This window comes from Puma concolor, chromosome B1, assembly GCF_028749965.1.
Source record: "Puma concolor isolate L17-30 chromosome B1, mPumCon1.1.hap2, whole genome shotgun sequence".
Lineage (NCBI taxonomy): Eukaryota > Metazoa > Chordata > Mammalia > Carnivora > Felidae > Puma > Puma concolor.
In genome coordinates, this window is record NC_141670.1 from 109,718,054 (window position 1) to 109,736,508 (window position 18,455).

Sequence of the window (18,455 nt, forward strand, 5' to 3'; positions counted from 1 at the left end):
ACATATGGTATCTGTCTTTCTCTGTATGGCTTATTTCACTTAGCATCACACTCTCCAGTTCCATCCACGTTGCTACAAAAGGCCATATTTCATTTTTTCTCATTGCCACGTAGTATTCCATTGTGTATATAAACTACAATTTCTTTATCCATTCATCAGTTGATGGACATTTAGGCTCTTTCCATAATTTGGCTATTGTTGAGAGTGCTGCTATGAACATTGGGGTACAAGTACCGCTATGCATCAGTACTCCTGTGTCCCTTGGATAAATTCCTAGCAGTGCTATTCCTGGGTCATAGGGTAGGTCTATTTTTAATTTTCTGAGGAACCTCCACACTGCTTTCCAGAGCGGCTGCACCAATTTGCATTCCCACCAACAGTGCAAGAGGGTTCCCGTTTCTCCACATCCTCTCCAGCATCTATAGTCTCCTGATTTGTTCATTTTGGCCACTCTGACTGGCGTGAGGTGATACCTGAGTGTGGTTTTGATTTGTATTTCCCTGATAAGGAGCGACGCTGAACATCTTTTCATGTGCCTGTTGGCCATCCGGATGTCTTCTTTAGAGAAGTGTCTATTCATGTTTTCTGCCCATTTCTTCACTGGGTTATTTGCTTTTCGGGTGTGGAGTTTGGTGAGCTCTTTATAGATTTTGGATACTAGCCCTTTGTCCGATATGTCATTTGCAAATATCTTTTCCCATTCCGTTGGTTGCCTTTTAGTTTTGTTGGTTGTTTCCTTTGCTGTGCAGAAGCTTTTATCTTCATAAGGTCCCAGTAATTCACTTTTGCTTTTAATTCCCTTGCCTTTGGGGATGTGTCGAGTAAGAGATTGCTACGGCTGAGGTCAGAGAGGTCTTTTCCTGCTTTCTCCTCTAAGGTTTTGATGGTTTCCTGTCTCACATTCAGGTCCTTTATCCATTTTGAGTTTATTTTTGTGCATGGTGTGAGAAAGTGGTCTAGTTTCAACCTTCTGCATGTTGCTGTCCAGTTCTCCCAGCACCATTTGTTAAAGAGACTGTCTTTTTTCCATTGGATGTTCTTTCCTGCTTTGTCAAAGATGAGTTGGCCATATGTTTGTGGGTCTAGTTCTGGGGTTTCTATTCTATTCCATTGGTCTATGTGTCTGTTTTTGTGCCAATACCATGCTGTCTTGATGATGACAGCTTTGTAGTAGAGGCTAAAGTCTGGGATGGTGATGCCTCCTGCTTTGGTCTTCTTCTTCAAAATTACTTTGGCTATTTGGGGCCTTTTGTGGTTCCATATGAATTTTAGGATTGCTTGTTCTAGTTTCGAGAAGAATGCTGGTGCAATTTTGATTGGGATTGCATTGAATGTGTAGATAGCTTTGGGTAGTATTGACATTTTGACAATATGTATTCTTCCAATCCATGAGCAGGGAATGTCTTTCCATTTCTTTAAATCTTCTTCAATTACCTTCATAAGCTTTCTATAGTTTTCAGCATACAGATCCTTTACATCTTTGGTTAGATTTATTCCTAGGTATTTTATGCTTCTTGGTGCAGTTGTGAATGGGATCAGTTTCTTTATTTGTCTTTCTGTTGCTTCATTGTTAGTGTATAAGAATGCAACTGATTTCTGTACATTGATTTTGTATCATGCAACTTGAATCCAATGATCATGTATCAGTTCTAGCAGACTTTTGGTGGAGTCTATCGGATTTTCCATGTATAATATCATGTCATCTGCAAAAAGCGAAAGCTTGACTTCATCTTTGCCAATTTGGATGCCTTTGATTTCCTTTTGTTGTCTGATTGCTGATGCTAGAACTTCCAGCACTATGTTAAACAACAGTGGTGAGAGTGGGCATCCCTGTCGTGTTCCTGATCTCAGGGAAAAAGCTCTCAGTTTTTCCCCATTGAGGATGATGTTAGCTGTGGGCTTTTCATAAATGGCTTTTATGATCTTTAAGTATGTTCCTTCTATCCCGACTTTCTCAAGGGTTTTTATTAAGAAAGGGTGCTGGATTTTGTCAAAGGCCTTTTCTGCATCGATTGACAGGATCATATGGTTTTTCTCTTTTTTTTTTGTTAATGTGATGTATCACGTTGATTGATTTGCGAATGTTGAACCAGCCCTGCATCCCAGGAATGAATCCCACTTGATCGTGGTGACTAATTCTTTTTATATGCCGTTGAATTCGATTTGCTAGTATCTTATTGAGAATTTTTGCATCCATATTCATCAGGGATATTGGCCTGTAGTTCTCTTTTTTTACTGGGTCTCTGTCTGCTTTAGGAATCAAAGTAATACTGGCTTCATAGAATGAGTCTGGAAGTTTTCCTTCCCTTTCTATTTCTTGGAATAGCTTGAGAAGGATAGGTATTATCTCTGCTTTAAACATCTGGTAGAACTCCCCTGAAAGCCATCTGGTCCTGGACTCTTATTTGTTGGGAGATTTTTGATAACCGATTCATTTCTTCACTGGTTATGGGTCTGTTCAAGCTTTCTATTTCCTCCTGATTGAGTTTTGGAAGAGTGTGGGCGTTCAGGAATTTGTCCATTTCTTCCAGGTTGTCCCATTTGTTGGCATATAATTTTTCATAGTATTCCCTGATAATTGTTTGTATCTCTGAGGGATTGGTTGTCATAATTCCATTTTCATTCATGATTTTATCTATTTGGGTCATCTCCCTTTTCTTTTTGAGAAGCCTGGCTAGAGGTTTGTCAATTTTGTTTATTTTTTCAAAAAACCAACTCTTGGTTTCGTTGATCTGCTCTACAGTTTTTTTAGATTCTATATTGTTTATTTCTGCTCTGATCTTTATTATTTCTCTTCTTCTGCTGGGTTTAGGCTGCCTTTGCTGTTCTGCTTCTATTTCCTTTAGGTGTGCTGTTAGATTTTGTATTTGGGATTTTTCTTGTTTCTTGAGATAGGCCTGGATTGCAATGTATTTTCCTCTCAGGACTGCCTTCGCTGCGTTCCAAAGCGTTTGGATTGTCGTATTTTCATTTTCGTTTGTTTCCATATATTTTTTAATTTCTTCTCTAATTGCCTGGTTGACCCACTCATTCGTTAGTAGGGTGTTCTTTAACCTCCATGCTTTTGGAGGTTTTCCAGACTTTTTTCTGTGGTTGATTTCAAGCTTCATAGCATTGTGGTCTGAAAGTATGCATGGTATGATTTCAATTCTTGTAAACTTATGAAGGGCTGTTTTGTGACCCAGTATGTGATCTATCTTGGAGAATGTTCCATGTGCACTCGAGAAGAAAGTATATTCTATTGCTTTGTGATGCAGAGTTCTAAATATATCTGTCAAGTCCATCTGATCCAATGTCTCATTCAGGGCCCTTGTTTCTTTATTGACCGTGTGTCTAGATGATCTATCCATTTCTGTAAGTGGGGTGTTAAAGTCCCCTGCAATTACCACATTCTTATCAATAAGGTTGCTTATGTTTATGAGTAATTGTTTTATATATTTGGGCGCTCCGGTATTCGGTACATAGACATTTATAATTGTTAGCTCTTCCTGATGGATAGACCCTGTAACTATTATATAATGTCCTTCTTCATCTCTTGTTACAGCCTTTAATTTAAAGTCTAGTTTGTCGATATAAGTATGGCTACTCCAGCTTTCTTTTGGCTTCCAGTAGCATGATAAATAGTTCTCCATCCCCTCACTCTCAATCTAAAGGTGTCCTCAGGTCTAAAATGAGTCTCTTGTAGACAGCAAATAGATGGGTCTTGTTTTCTTATCCATTCTGATACCCTATGTCTTTTGGTTGGCGCATTTAATCCATTTACATTCCGTGTTATTATAGAAAGATATGGGTTTAGAGTCATTGTGATGTCTGTATGTTTTATGCTTGTAGTGATGTCTCTGGTACTTTGTCTCACAGGGTCCCCCTTAGGATCTCTTGTAGGGCTGGTTTAGTGGTGACAAATTCCTTCAGTTTTTGTTTGTTTGGGAAGACCTTTATCTCTCCTTCTATTCTAAATGACAGACTTGCTGGATAAAGGATTCTCGGCTGCATATTTTTTCTGTCTAGCACACTGAAAATCTCGTGCCAATTCTTTCTGGCCTGCCAAGTTTCAAAAGAGAGATCAGTCACGAGTCTTATAGGTCTCCCTTTATATGTGAGGGCACGTTTACCCCTTGCTGCTCTCAGAATTTTCTCTTTATCCTTGTATTTTGCCAGTTTCACTATGATATGTCGTGCAGAAGATCGATTCAAGTTACGTCTGAAGGGAGTTCTCTGTGCCTCTTGGATTTCAATGCCTTTTTCCTTCCCCAGTTCAGGGAAGTTCTCAGCTATAATTTCTTCAAGTACCCCTTCAGCACCTTTCCCTCTCTCTTCCTCCTCTGGGATACCAATTATGCGTAGATTATTTCTTTTTAGTGTATCACTTAGTTCTCTAATTTTCCCCTCATACTCCTGGATTTTTTTACCTCTCTTTTTCTCAGCTTCCTCTTTTTCCATAACTTTATCTTCTAGTTCACCTATTCTCTCCTCTGCCTCTTCAATCCGAGCCGTGGTGGTTTCCATTTTGTTATGCATTTCGTTTAAAGCGTTTTTCAGCTCCTCGTGACTGTTCCTTAGTCCCTTGATCTCTGTAGCAAGAGATTCTCTGCTGTCAGCTATACTGTTTTCAAGCCCAGCGATTAATTTTATGACTATTATTCTAAATTCACTTTCTGTTATATTATTTAAATCCTTTTTGATCAGCTCATTAGCTGTTGTTATTTCCTGGAGATTCTTCTGAGACCAATTCTTCCGCTTGGTCATTTTGGATAGTCCCTGGCATGGTGAGGACCTGCAGGGCACTTCCCCTGTGCTGTGGTGTACAACTGGAGTTGGTGGGCGGAGCCGCAGTCAGACCTGATGTCTGCCCCCAGCCCACCGCTGGGGCCACAGTCAGACTGGTGTGTGCCTTCTCTTCCCCTCTCCTAGGGGCGGGATTCACTGTGGGGTGGGGTGGCCTGTCTGGGCTACTTGCACACTGCCAGGCTTGTGATGCTGGGGATCTGGCGTCTTAGCTGGGGTGGGTAGGCAAGGTGCACAGGGGCAGGAGGGGCAGGCTTAGCTTGCCTCTCCTTAGGTGATCCACTTCAGGAGGGGCCCTGTGGCAGCAGGAGGGAGTCAGATCCGCTGCCGGAGGTTTGGCTCCGCAGAAGCGCAGAGTTGGGTGTTTGCGCGGAGTGAGCAAGTTCCCTGGCAGGAACTGGTTCTCTTTGGGATTTTGGCTGGGGGATGGGCAGGGGAGATGGCGCTGGCGAGCGCCTTTGTTTCCCACCAAACTGAGCTCTGTCGTCCGGGGGCTCAGCAGCTCTCCTTCCCTTTGTCCTCCAGCCTTCCCGCTTTCTGAGCAGAGCTGTTAACTTATGACCTCCCAGACGCTAAGTCGCGCTTGCTGTCGGAACACAGTCCGTCAGGCCCCTCCGCTTTTTCCAAGCCAGACTCGGGGGCTCTGCTTGGCCGGCGAGCCGCCCCTCCGCCCCGGCTCCCTCCCGCCAGTCCGTGGAGCGCGCACCGCCTCGCCGCCCTTCCTACCCTCTTCCGTGGGCCTCTCGTCTGTGCTTGGCTCCAGCGATTCCGTTCTGCTAATCCTCTGGCGGTTTTCTGGGTTATTTAGGCAGGTGTAGGTGGAATCTAAGTGATCAGCAGGACGCGCGGTGAGCCCAGCGTCCTCCTACGCCGCCATCTTCCCTCTCACAAATACAGGCATTCAAAGGTGTTTAATGTTATTTAATTCTGGATTATACCTTCTGGAGATATTATTATTTCATTGGTGTTAAAGGCAAAATTTGATGATGAAATCTTTACTATAAGAACAAATACAGAGTTCTATGCAATGATTCATTTACTAGATCTCTCCACTTGGTCACAAATAGCATTTCTGCTGCTTATTTGTAAGTTTTAAATGCCAAAGAGAAAAAATATCCAATTAGTGTTTTCCTTCTTCTCAAAGTTCTTATATTTTTCTAATAAACAAGATAAATATATAGATATTTGCATTTTTATTTTAATAAAAGTGAACTCTTCCTTTTGAAAAATCATGTTTTTCTGCTCTAGAAAACAAGACCTATGAAAATGGTAAATAGGCACTATATATATATATCTCTCTCCAGGAAATGGTGATAAAAGAAATCGCCTGACATTTACTCTTCTATTTACTGAGTTGCTTTCATAATCTTTCGAAGTGTGAATATAGCTGATAGCTCAGAGCTATGTACCTAGTATAATATTATTTTACAATATAATATGGTGGTAGTAATGTTATCATTATGTTGGAAATGACACTTTTAAGAGTGTGTACTGATAAAAACGCACACTTTGGGGACTAAAATAAATTTATATTATGTCACTGAAATCAAGAAAATATGAAGTGTATAAAAGTTCAGTAACAGTCACTGGTTATAAGAGTAGAAAAAATCATTATTTCAGAAAATCATAAACTAAGCATACTATTTTTATTTTGATTAAATATAACAATTACTCATCATGTTGTACCTTCATTTTGAAAAAGTTATATACATATGTAGGGTTGTTGAAGCCTGGACACTAAAAGGAGCTCCAAGGGATCAAACCATGTGATATCCACCAACTCTTAGTCTCAAATTCTGTTGAATCATAATGGATATTTTTAGAAAGCACTCAGAATCTTGAGACTAAATCCATCTTTGGCTAAAGCCTCTATGATATTTATTATTCTCTTAAAACCAGGTTAAATAATTTGAATCAGCTGTGCCTTCTAGAGTAGTGTTTTTCAAGAATCTTTTACTCTGATGCAGAAAAGAAATCACCCTCATTGGGATTCAAAACACATAAAATATATACACACAAAGCTAACAAACTCATGTTTCCTAAAGCACTACTTACCCTCACTACATGAAGTACATCAATATTTTTATTTTGGTCTATTTCATTGCCATTTATGTGTTGGTGAATTATAATTTTGGGAAAAATGAATCTGTCTTGAAAGATGATTATAAATTTTGGAATTCTCCCTAAGAGAGTGTGAGGGCCATCAATATATGGGAATAAATGGTTAAATGTTTACATATCACAATTTTAAATAAAACCATTGCTTTATTAATATGAAATATAAGCTAATTCTTTATAATATTCCTAAGATAAAAGAAAGAACTCAAGAAGCATATGAAAATGAGATACTTGGTAAAATATGCCCTCCCACCCCATGTATCATGAAAAGTCAAAGTTGAATTATTCCAAATTCTTCAGTCATCTCAGCTTACAACACAGTTTCTTTTGTGCTAATCCAGTTCTCTTCTAGATTGTTTTCTGCATTTTGGGTACATATTTCTGGCTTTGAATATCTGAAATAAATTCAGATGAAATATTAAAATTTAAATAAAACTTGCTGATATCTGTGTTAAATTATTGTTATACTAACAGTTAAATTCTTGGTTTCATCTAACTTGGTTTTTCTCACCAGTGCAATGGTGGCGTATAGAACACTGGCATCAAAAATCACCAGCAGCATGATCTCAGTCCCTTTTCTAAACCCTCTAAATCCCGAATTCCTCATTTTAAAAATAGACTAATAATGACTAACTAACAGGGTGATGAATGCAAAAAAATGTACTATAATGACTGTCAAGAAGTAACCACTTATTAAATGCTAGTAAATATTATTGTATTTTTTTCAATTTCAGCTAACTTTAATGAGCCTCTGTGATCATCTGTATAGCTCATGATACCACCTTCAAAAAAGAAAAAGTCACTCATAAATTCATTGTGATTCCTAGCCCCTAGCTTACTTCTGAATTTTCTTCTTTCCAAAAAATAGCAATAACTATAATACTTTCTTCAGTTGCCTTGTTTAGTAATTCCTCTACTGCTACCAGAAATTACTAGAAATTTACAATGTTTGAGAACTCTTGGTAAATGGATTTCACAAACTGTATTTTTTTAAAAATCTATAAATTTTGGAAATAAGTCAAAGAACATTTTAAAAACAGATATACAAAACAATAATTTCTTCACATTACCTAATCTTCAAAGAGAGTGAAAGATTCTGAGAGATATTTATTCCACTACTACTGAGGTGATGAGTCACATTTGAAAGGTGAAAAGAAAAGAAAAGAAGAGAGATGAGAAGAGAAGACGAAAGAAAGAAAAAAGAAAAGAAAAAAAAAAGAAAAGAAAAAAAAGAAAAGAAAAGAGAAAAGAAGAAAAAGAGAAAAGAAAAGAAGACAGCAAGGAAGCCAGCACCTAAAAGCTTCCTTTTTTTTTCTCACCAAAGCCTGCACAGGGGTCATGCAGCCGCACTTTTTTGGGGATATGTTGTCACAAAAAATAATGAATAGGTGTCTCCAAATTTTTAAAGTAGATTTATTAGGACAGGTGAAAGGCAGATTTAGCAGACTTGGGATCAAAGCCTATTTAACTTGCTTGGTATGGTGTTTAAGGAAATGTAACTTAACAAATGCTCTTTACTTGTTCATCCATGCATTTGCCCACTCATTCTATAAGAAAAACATCATGATGTAAGGGGAAAACAGGGCAAAGAGCTCCTGCTTGTGCCTTTTGTTTCCACCTGGTCTCAGGTTCATCCTGCACAATGCACTGGATTAAGGTAAAGTCGAAACTAGCATATCACTAAAGACTCCTTAAGAATACATGACACATATTTTTAGGATTTTGAAGTAGCATTTGATGTCTTCACTATTACCCTTAAATGAATATGCATATTTTTATGTCTAATTTAACATCTGTCTTTTTAAAAAATGATCTCAATTTTATTGACTTTTCCAAGGTTCTTAAGTTGGTTTTCCTACCCTACACTCTGCCTTGTTTTTGTTTGTTTGTTTGTTTTTTCCTTTGTAAGGGACACAGCACTATATAATAAACCTACTTTTCCTCCATGTGTTTCCTCTTTATACTCACACTACTGCCACCCTCATTACCCTTCTGACTCCAGATATATGGGGCAATGCTTTGTGACACCGATTGGTTGTCCTACAATTCAATTCAATCTGGCACTAACCAGAGTTATTTCAGACCCCACATGTTTAGGGCTCAGTCCTAGGACACTGCCCCTCACCAGTGAAGATACCAATTGCAAGTTGTAGGTCCCCAGGTTTTCCACAACCACTCTGACTTTGAGACAAATCAGAGGTTCTTATGACCTCACTTTGGATTCGGATTTGATGGTTTGCTAGGAAAGTCACAAAACTTAGGGAACCACTTATTTCATTTACCAATTTAGTGTATGATAAAAGATACAGATGAACAGCCAGATAAAGAGATACATAAGATAAAGTATGGTAGGGTCCTAAGCGCAAGAGTTTCTGTCCCTATGGAGTTGGGGTGCATCCACATTTGTGGATATGTTCACCAACCTGGAAGCTCTCCAGATCCCAAAACCTTGGGAATTTTATGGAGGCTTCATCATGTAGGCATGATCCATTATTGACCTAATTTCCAGTCCCTCTCCCCTTCCTGTAGGATGAGGGTGAGGCTAAAAGTTCTAAGCATCTAAACAGGGCGTGGTCTTTTTAGTGACCACCAGGAACCCATCAAGCATTGCCTCATTACAACAAAAGATATGCTCTCACCCAGGAAATTCCAAGAACTTTAGGAGCTCTGTGTCAGGAACCAGTGTCAGAAACCAAATATTATATCTAAAGATGCTCTTAATGCTCTTATTATAGGAAATAATAAGTCTTTTAGGACCTTTATGCCAGCAACAGGAGGACAGATATACATGTATGTGTGTGTATATACATATTTTTTTCTATTATTTCACAACAAGAGATTCAGGCAAATCACAGACTGCATTGCTTTGGCATCCCAAACAATGCCAAACCTCTTCTGTCTCAGGCATAGGACATAAGTAAACATCTCTGGTTTACCATCTTTTATTTTCCAGACTTCTCACTTGCACTGCCTAATTTTTGTTAGGGAAGGATAAGTGGGAGGACTGAATGGGAAGAAGGATAAGTCCTTAGGTTAAAATACACACACACACACACACACACACACACACACACACACACACACACACGTTCACATTCAAACTCACGTATCCACAATGGTGATAATATGTATCTCTCATTCTTCTAACTCTGAACATATTAATGTTAAATAAATGTCATATTTAAATTTTATTTATTCTTTTGGTTGGCAGATTCTAGTTCCATATGCTTTTTAATTTTTTTCACTATTACATATTAAGATGAGCCATTCTAATATGCAAAACTGACATCTCATCCTTTGTGTATTCAAAAATAAAAATCACATCTTTAATGTCAGAAAAGATAAGGATTTAACAAAGTAGTGTCATCAATTTTTTAAATTCCTGACTAAATTGCCTCTTAAAATACTAAGCAAACCCACAAAGTATGTGAATTAGTCTGTTCTTGTGGGTGATCCAGGGGATGGGGTGGGGTGGGGATGGAGCTAATTCCCTGTACACTTAACGGATTTTAAAACCAAATACATGAGCTTGGAGAAATCTAACAATAGATATAAGACTGCATAATTTCCTTTGGCGAATTTCAAATTGTTCAATATTTATTATACATATTGTTTAATTTAGTTTTTAGTTTTAAAATGAACTTTATGGCCATGTTCATATATACACAAAACTAGAGGACACAGCATAATTGATTTGTACATTTTAATCAAACCAAAACCTTTTCATTGCTGTATTTCATTTCTTTTAAAATTAAAATACAATTCAGTTTGTTTATAGAGAATAGAGTATTGTGATACTTGAAAAGTTTTTGGAGATCAAATAATTATCTTAAATAATTATTTTTGATAGCAGTATTAGTAAGTGCCTAACATGGAAGTTAATTTTTCTTTAAAGTGAATATGAAACCACTAGGGGGATTTTTCAAATTGGTAAAAATTCAAGTCTATATATAAATAGAATCTGAAGAATTGAAATGTTTGGTAGAAATTTAAAAATTTTTAATTGTGGATATTTGAGGTTGTTTTTATTTTTTCCCAAAATCTAAGGCATAGACAAATGTTATTCAACTGTTGAATTTTATTTAAATTACCAGGAAAAATGTATTTCAGAACATCAGAACATAAAAATATAAAATGGGAGTAGTATCATATTATAGTTTAATCATTTAGTCTAATAATCTTTTTTTGATGTTCATTTATTTGTTTTTGAGAAAGAGGAGAGGCAGAGAGAGATGGGAACAGAGGATCCAAAGTGCACTGTCATCACAGAGCAGTCGCAGGGCAGGTGGGGCTCAAGCTCACTAACTGCGATATCATGGTCATGACCTGAGCTCAGACTGGATGCTCAACGAAAGAGTCACCCAGATGCTCCATAGTTTAATAATCTTTTAATAATTAATAGCTATTAATTACACAGCTTCTTCAAATTAAAAAAAAACCCAAAACCTATAAAATATTTACAAAATGATACAATATGTATAATATACAACTCATATTACAATACATGTTAATTTGATTTTCTGTGATGTTGTATGTCAATAGTATTATTGTGTATTAAAGTATATGTGTCACAAATTGAAAACATGAACTTTTTTGATTGTTTTCTACTAGTTTGACAAGAGTTTGGTAAACTGGGAATTTGAAAATTCCATAGTCTAAACCAGTTTTGAGAATTAAAAAAATTTTTTATAGAAAGCAATTCACTAAAAATCAGAGTCATCCATCAAAACACATAAAATAGAATAATGGAAGATTATATCCATTTGTGGTAAAGCCATCTGGGGAAAATTTTTTTTTTAATTCTCTCTACATTCTTTTTCTTTTGAACTAAAGAAAGTGATATGGAAATAGAACATATGATTATTAGATAAAATTTAATAATGAATAAATTATAATTTAACTATTAAATTATAATTTATTTTAAAGCATAATGTATTAATAATAATTATAATTAATAATGTTAATAATTAATATAATATAATCAATATTATAATTACATTAAAATAATAGATTTATTAATAATGAATAAAAATTCAAATTTAATTTCGATTATAGGGGCAAGCCAAATTTAGAATGTGCTTTAAGACAAACATGTCAAAGCTTTTCTTCTCATCTAGGCTTCCTGGCCTCTCATTAGAGGGGTCTGAGGATGGTTGTTCCCATTTTATTCTTTCTCCTATAGCTCCTCCATCACTTTGCTTCTAAGAATAGAGAAAGAGAAATCCTGTGTATTTTGGCTGGTATGGTGAAGAAGACCAAGTGTCTCCCTGCAACTTCAGAAAAGGATATGTTATTAAAGGGAAAAACCTGTAACAACTGTATATACTTAAGACAAAATCATTTCCTCAGCTTGGCACTCCAGATACTTAGCAGACACTTAGAACATGTTTCACTGTTCCAACTCATACACAAATATTTGATTTTCTAATTCTTTATGTAAATAATGTTTACCAGTCCTATAGAAGCAATCTTTATGGTTATTAACATTTTACACTAAAACTTTCTTTCTTAGCTCTCTCTTTTTTAAGTTTATTTATTTATTTTGAGAGAGGGGGAAGTGGGGCAGAGAGAGAAAGGGAGACAGAGAATCCCAAGCAGGCTCCCTCCGAGCTGTCAGCACAGAGCCTGATGTGGGTCTTGAACTCACCAATCCATAAGATCATGACCTAAGCTAAAAGAAATCAAGAGTGGTGCGCTTAACCAACCGAGCCACCCAGATGCCTCTCTTAAGTCTCTTTTTTTTTTTTTTTTTTTTTGAGATTACTAGTTTGAAAAATGATCTCTTTCTTTGGCAAAATGAAATAGGAATCTGTATTCTTGAAGACATGAAAAAAATCTACCCTAATAGTAAAAACCTAGACTGTAAACTTTAAGCTATTAATATTTTAGCATATTAACACACTAAAATTATCTTTCATATGTATTTTTCTTATATATAAGCATCCATATCACATAAACACTTGTATTTATATTTCTGTCTTAGTCATTACATTTCTCCTTTTTTTCAGATAATGTTTAAAGGATTCTGCATCAGTCTTTGGTATTGGACATACTCAAAATCCCTTCTTCAACTTTTGCTCTCCTGGTCCATTGTCTTCCAGCTTTAACTTACTTGTGATCCCTTCAAACATTTTACATGGTTTGCAATGGTTACATGAACTTTTGGGAAGTGATATTTGCACCATCTCGTACTTTATTCACTATGGCACTTTAGAAAAAGAAATTGGAAAAAACTTACAAAGCAGTATTTTAAAAAAATGAATCTTATTGTGAAGCTTCGGAGAAGTTTTCGAACACTGATTGTTCTTTTAGCTACCTTTTGTTTGGTGAGCATTGTCATTTCTGCCTATTTCCTCTACTCTGGCTATAAACAGGAAATGACTGTTATTGAAACCACTGCAGAAGCAGAATGTGCTGACATCAAAATTCTACCATATCGGTCAATGGAGCTGAAAACAGTTAAACCTATTGATACATCCAAAACTGATCCTACTGTCCTCCTATTTGTGGAGAGCCAATATTCTCAACTTGGTCAAGATATCATAGCTATCTTGGAGTCTAGCCGATTTCAGTACCAAATGGTCATTGCCCCCGGTAAGGGGGATATACCTCCTCTTACAGATAATGGCAAAGGGAAATATATTTTAGTTATTTATGAAAATATTCTGAAGTATGTCAGCATGGACTCATGGAATCGAGAGCTTTTAGAAAAATACTGTGTGGAATACAGTGTTAGTATAATTGGTTTTCATAAAGCCAATGAGAACAGCTTACCAAGTACACAATTAAAAGGCTTTCCATTAAACATTTTCAATAATCTAGCTCTAAAGGACTGTTTTGTCAACCCTCAGTCTCCTTTGCTGCATATTACCAAAGCCCCCAAGGTTGAGAAAGGCCCTCTTCCTGGGGAAGACTGGAGTATTTTCCAATATAATCATTCAACCTACCAACCTGTGCTTTTAACTGAATTACAGACAGAAAAATTCCTTTCATCCTCATCCAGCAAACCACTCTATGCGACAGTGATTCAGGATCTGGGGCTTCATGATGGAATTCAGCGCGTTCTTTTTGGCAACAACTTAAACTTTTGGCTACACAAGCTCATCTTCATAGATGCCATCTCCTTCTTGTCAGGGAAGAGGCTGACACTGTCCTTGGACAGGTACATCCTTGTGGACATTGATGATATCTTTGTTGGGAAAGAGGGAACAAGGATGAATGTCAAAGATGTAAAGGTAAGAACATTTATAAATAACATCGTAATTTTTGTTTCACTAACTGTGGTATTGATAAAATGTAATTTTGAATATTTTAGATTCCTAGTTATGCAAAGTTTTCAGATGCAATATGTTTGAAATAAAATAGGCATTAAAAATATTGAACTAAGCCTTAGCTATTCCTCACACACATACCCCAGATGCTTTGTAGGGGATAGAACTACAATATCCCAAAGAATATTTACAATTAATTTCCTTGCTCTTCCTAGACCTTGCTCAAGAACTCTGTAGAACTGGCTTTCTCCTTCTAGCACATGTTGCAGTTTGTAGCAGTGAGACCCATATAGTCATAAAACTCGATTCTTCGACTGATCCCCTGCCCTACTTGGGTTTGACAGTGGTGGTTGAAATACAAGATGGAGAAGTACCTCTTGTAACTTCAAGTAAGCATAGTGTTTGTTTACATGAAGTGTTAATATACTTGTAAATGTAGATATGAGCAAAAATGTAGTTTTATAGAGAATGCGTATTGGACTTGAACTCAGAACTCTTCCCTTATTATCTCTTTTATAAATTTATCATATTGTTTTGGGTAACACAACAGTGTTTGACTTTATAACAAATTAACCTTGCGATTGTTATTAGATAAACAAAAAGCCAAATATGGTATACTAGGTTAGGTAGGTAATTCTAAGAATAATTCCTTCTTTTTTTTTTTTTTTAATCTTGATTCAGTATTCTCATTTGTGCCTATCTTGTCCTGTATGTAACTAAATTCATTCCTGGACAAATAATTGTAGCAAACTACAAACAGAAATAATACGACACAACTTAAAATTATAAAAGAACTAAAGATTATAAAGATCATATCATTTTTTATTCCTGCTGTTAGGCTTTTTATCCTGCAAAGATGAAACCTCAATACTACTTCAAAATGACAGCATTTTCCTATCCTGAGGCCTTATGACCAAGTAGTAAGACATGATTAAAACCAGTGAAATAAGTTCACTTTTTAAAAATGTTCAAAGTACATGTGAACCGGTGGCCTCTATTTTTAATGAGCCACCAAATGAAGCATCACTTGACTGGTACCCAAATACTTCATTTTGGACATTGTTGTAAAGGGATTAAATGATGCCTCTTGAGTTCTGTCTAGATTTTTCTGTTTTTTTCTTGTTTTGTATTCACTATTCCTTTAATTAATATAAAGTGTAGTTTTATATTTATTTCAGTATCATAAACAAGTGTTATATGTTTCAAAAGTTTCTCAAGTGATTCATATCCTGAAACCCTAAAAGGAGAGGGTTTCCTAATTTCAATTTAACAAACTATATGAATTGAAAAACTTTATGACTCTAACAAACTTTTCCAGCCTAAATTCAGCTATTTCACTTACTCTCAATAAAAACTTACAAATAACTATTCACCACTATACAGTATTCACTGATGACTTTTTAAGTAACATAACCCCAAACAATAATGGAATACTGAAATTTAACAAAACTGGAACAATGTCACAGGCAGAGAAAGGATCAGAAAGATTATATGTGTATGTGTGTGTGTGTGTGTGTGTGTGTGTGTGTATATACATATATATACATAAATATATATATACATACATATATATATATATATATATATAGAGAGAGAGAGAGAGAGAGAGAGTGTATGTGCACATGTATCTTAATTATACACTCAACACACACACACCCACACACACACACTCACACACCCTGTCACTTTGAAGAAAATACTTTTTCATGCCCCTTTTGGTGTTGTTGCTGGTTCTTCCTCAGAACTATTAATCAAAGAGTATCAGAAACTTGATTGGAACTGAGGGTTATTACCCTCTTAGTTAATTAAAGGTCAAGAGGAAATACAACTTTCCAAATATAAAAATTCTAGTCCCAGTCCTTGGCATTTGATTTTTATTTTGACCTTATTTTTTGGATTAATATGATTTTGTGGGAAAAAATTTTAAATTATGTGTAGAAAAGTTCTTAATGCTCTCATGTTCTTCATTGTCATGTCCTTTTCTGGTATTGTAGCATTTAATCTTATACTTTGGTAAAGATGAGGAGAAATCTGTCCTCCTTCAAACTCTGCCCAAATTTTCTAAAGCAGAGGTATTGCATGGCTGCTGACATTTTTCTCTATTATACTGAAATGAGAGTAGAGGTACTCTGTTCCTCAACAGAACACATTTAGGAAAGCTGGAGAGTTGTGTTTGAAAATTATTGGTTATATACATGACTGGACTCTTCTTGGGCCATTCACACAATTAGACCTGGAGTATATAGCTGGGAGCATTTAACAACAAACTCAAACACACCTTTGTGTGCAATACCACCTCACTCTATTGACAAAAAATATATTAGTGTATTTTAGCTTGAGCACATTTTCTCATTTTGAGATAGAGATTCACAATCATACTGCTAAAGAATTAGCATTTTTAAGGTACAGCATTTGATGCAATAAAAAGAGCACATGTTTTCTTTTAATCGAACTTGAAAACCCGCATTCTTTTCACTACATGGTTCTGCCTGACCCAAGCTACCGTAGATCTAGCTTCTTCTAGAAACTTGCATATTTTATTTGATTTCATCATGCCTTCCTCCAACCAAAGCCACTGAGACAGAAATTAGTGTGTTCATTTCCAAGGCAAGCAAAATTAAGCTCACGCAGGTGCAGTAACTATCATCTAATTGCTGCCAAAATTTTATTGCATGTGTAAAAACTTAAGAGGGGCGCCTGGGTGGCTCAGTCGCTTAAGCGTCCCTCTTGATTTTGGCTTAGGTCATGATCACAAACTGAGCTGACAGCACACAGCCTGCTTGGGATTCTCTCTCCTTCTCTCTCTGTCCCTCCCTGGCTCATGCCCTCTCTTTTTCTCTCTCTCTCTCAAAATAAATAAACTTCAAAACAAACCCTCAAGATAGAAGAAATTATTCATGTATATAATCTACTAGAATTATATTTCAAAAGTTTGTAAAATATTAGCTATCAATAAAGTCAGAAAATATAGTCATGATTTGACCTGGGAATATTTCTGTGTAATCTTCAAGGCAATCAGAAAATAATCCTGTACATCTAAGGTTCTATTAGCAGTATGACCTCAGGTTATTTAGAGTGGTGTCTTAAACACTTGGATTTATTCTTTCCTAGTTTTGAAAACAATTTTTTTTCATAATGGCCTTAATTACATGTATGTAAGCAAAAATAATAAAGGCCATCCTGATTATTAAAGTTTTAATTTTAAAAAACTTCTTGCAGTCAACTAATTAGATTTCTATGGGAAATGGTTTACCCTTGGTTGAAACATTTGGTATATTCATAGATGTTTGGTAGAATTAAGATAATATATTCTTTTTTCATAGTTTCCTAAGACAGAATAAATGGGGTTTTTTTTTCCCAATGAGGGCTTTGAAAACATGAACATGGTAAATGTAAGCTTCCATATGGACAATGAAATCAGAATTATTTTGATTCTACCAATAATTTTGGTGCTTTTAATCAATTTTGTGACCTCTTGTATTTTTTCTGTTGGCAGTAAGCTTCACTATTAGCATTTTTATATGTCTTTACACTTCTTGAGAAAATTCATTTATTTATTTATTGAACATCTACTGTATATAAGACTATATCTAAAACAGTATCTGTGTAATAAATCTAACATTCTTATTTAAAGTTCTATATGATCCAGTTCAATTTACCTTTTCAACATTTATTTGTAATACTTCTCAAAACACACTGCTTGTAGTAGGCTAGCCCCTGTCTATCCCTTAGCTATAGCTTGTTCATGCCTACTTGACCTCTCAGTTTCTGTGCTTTGACTCAAATATGTTTCCTGAATTGACCCATATTTCAAAAGATACCTTAAGTCCTACTTCTTATGAGAAGGTGACACCTGTCCTAATGACCCTGGTAGGTGGTGATTTCTCTCTTTTTTTTTTTTTTTCAATATATGAAATTTATTGTCAAATTGGTTTCCATACAACACCCAGTGCTCATCCCAAAAGGTGCCCTCCTCAATTCCCATCACCCACCTTCCCCTCCCTCCCACCCCCCATCAACAGTTTTTTAAGAGTCTCTTATGCTTTGGCTCTCTCCCACTCTAACCTCTGTTTTTTTTTTTCCTTCCCCTCCCCCATGGGTTTCTGTTAAGTTTCTCAAGATCCACATAAGAGTGAAACCACATGGTATCTGTCTTTCTCTGTATGGCTTATTTCACTTAGCATCACACTCTCCAGTTCCATCCACGTTGCTACAAAAGGCCATATTTCATTCTTTCTCATTGCCACGTAGTATTCCATTGTGTATTTGACAAAGCAGGAA

General features: G+C 36.1%; 1 protein-coding gene across 2 annotated transcripts in view; it reads left to right on the forward strand.

Moving 5' to 3' along the window:
* LOC112858277 (N-heparan sulfate sulfotransferase 4) overlaps positions 1-18,455 on the forward strand; it is a 432,421-nt gene that overhangs the window by 169,375 nt on the left and 244,591 nt on the right. For both annotated transcript variants that reach the window (XM_086704323.1, XM_025921652.2), the window contains exon 3: positions 12,912-14,138. In XM_086704323.1, coding sequence (XP_086560449.1) covers positions 13,161-14,138 — 978 coding nt within the window. In that variant the 5' untranslated portion in view covers positions 12,912-13,160. The remainder of the gene's footprint in view (positions 1-12,911; positions 14,139-18,455) is intronic.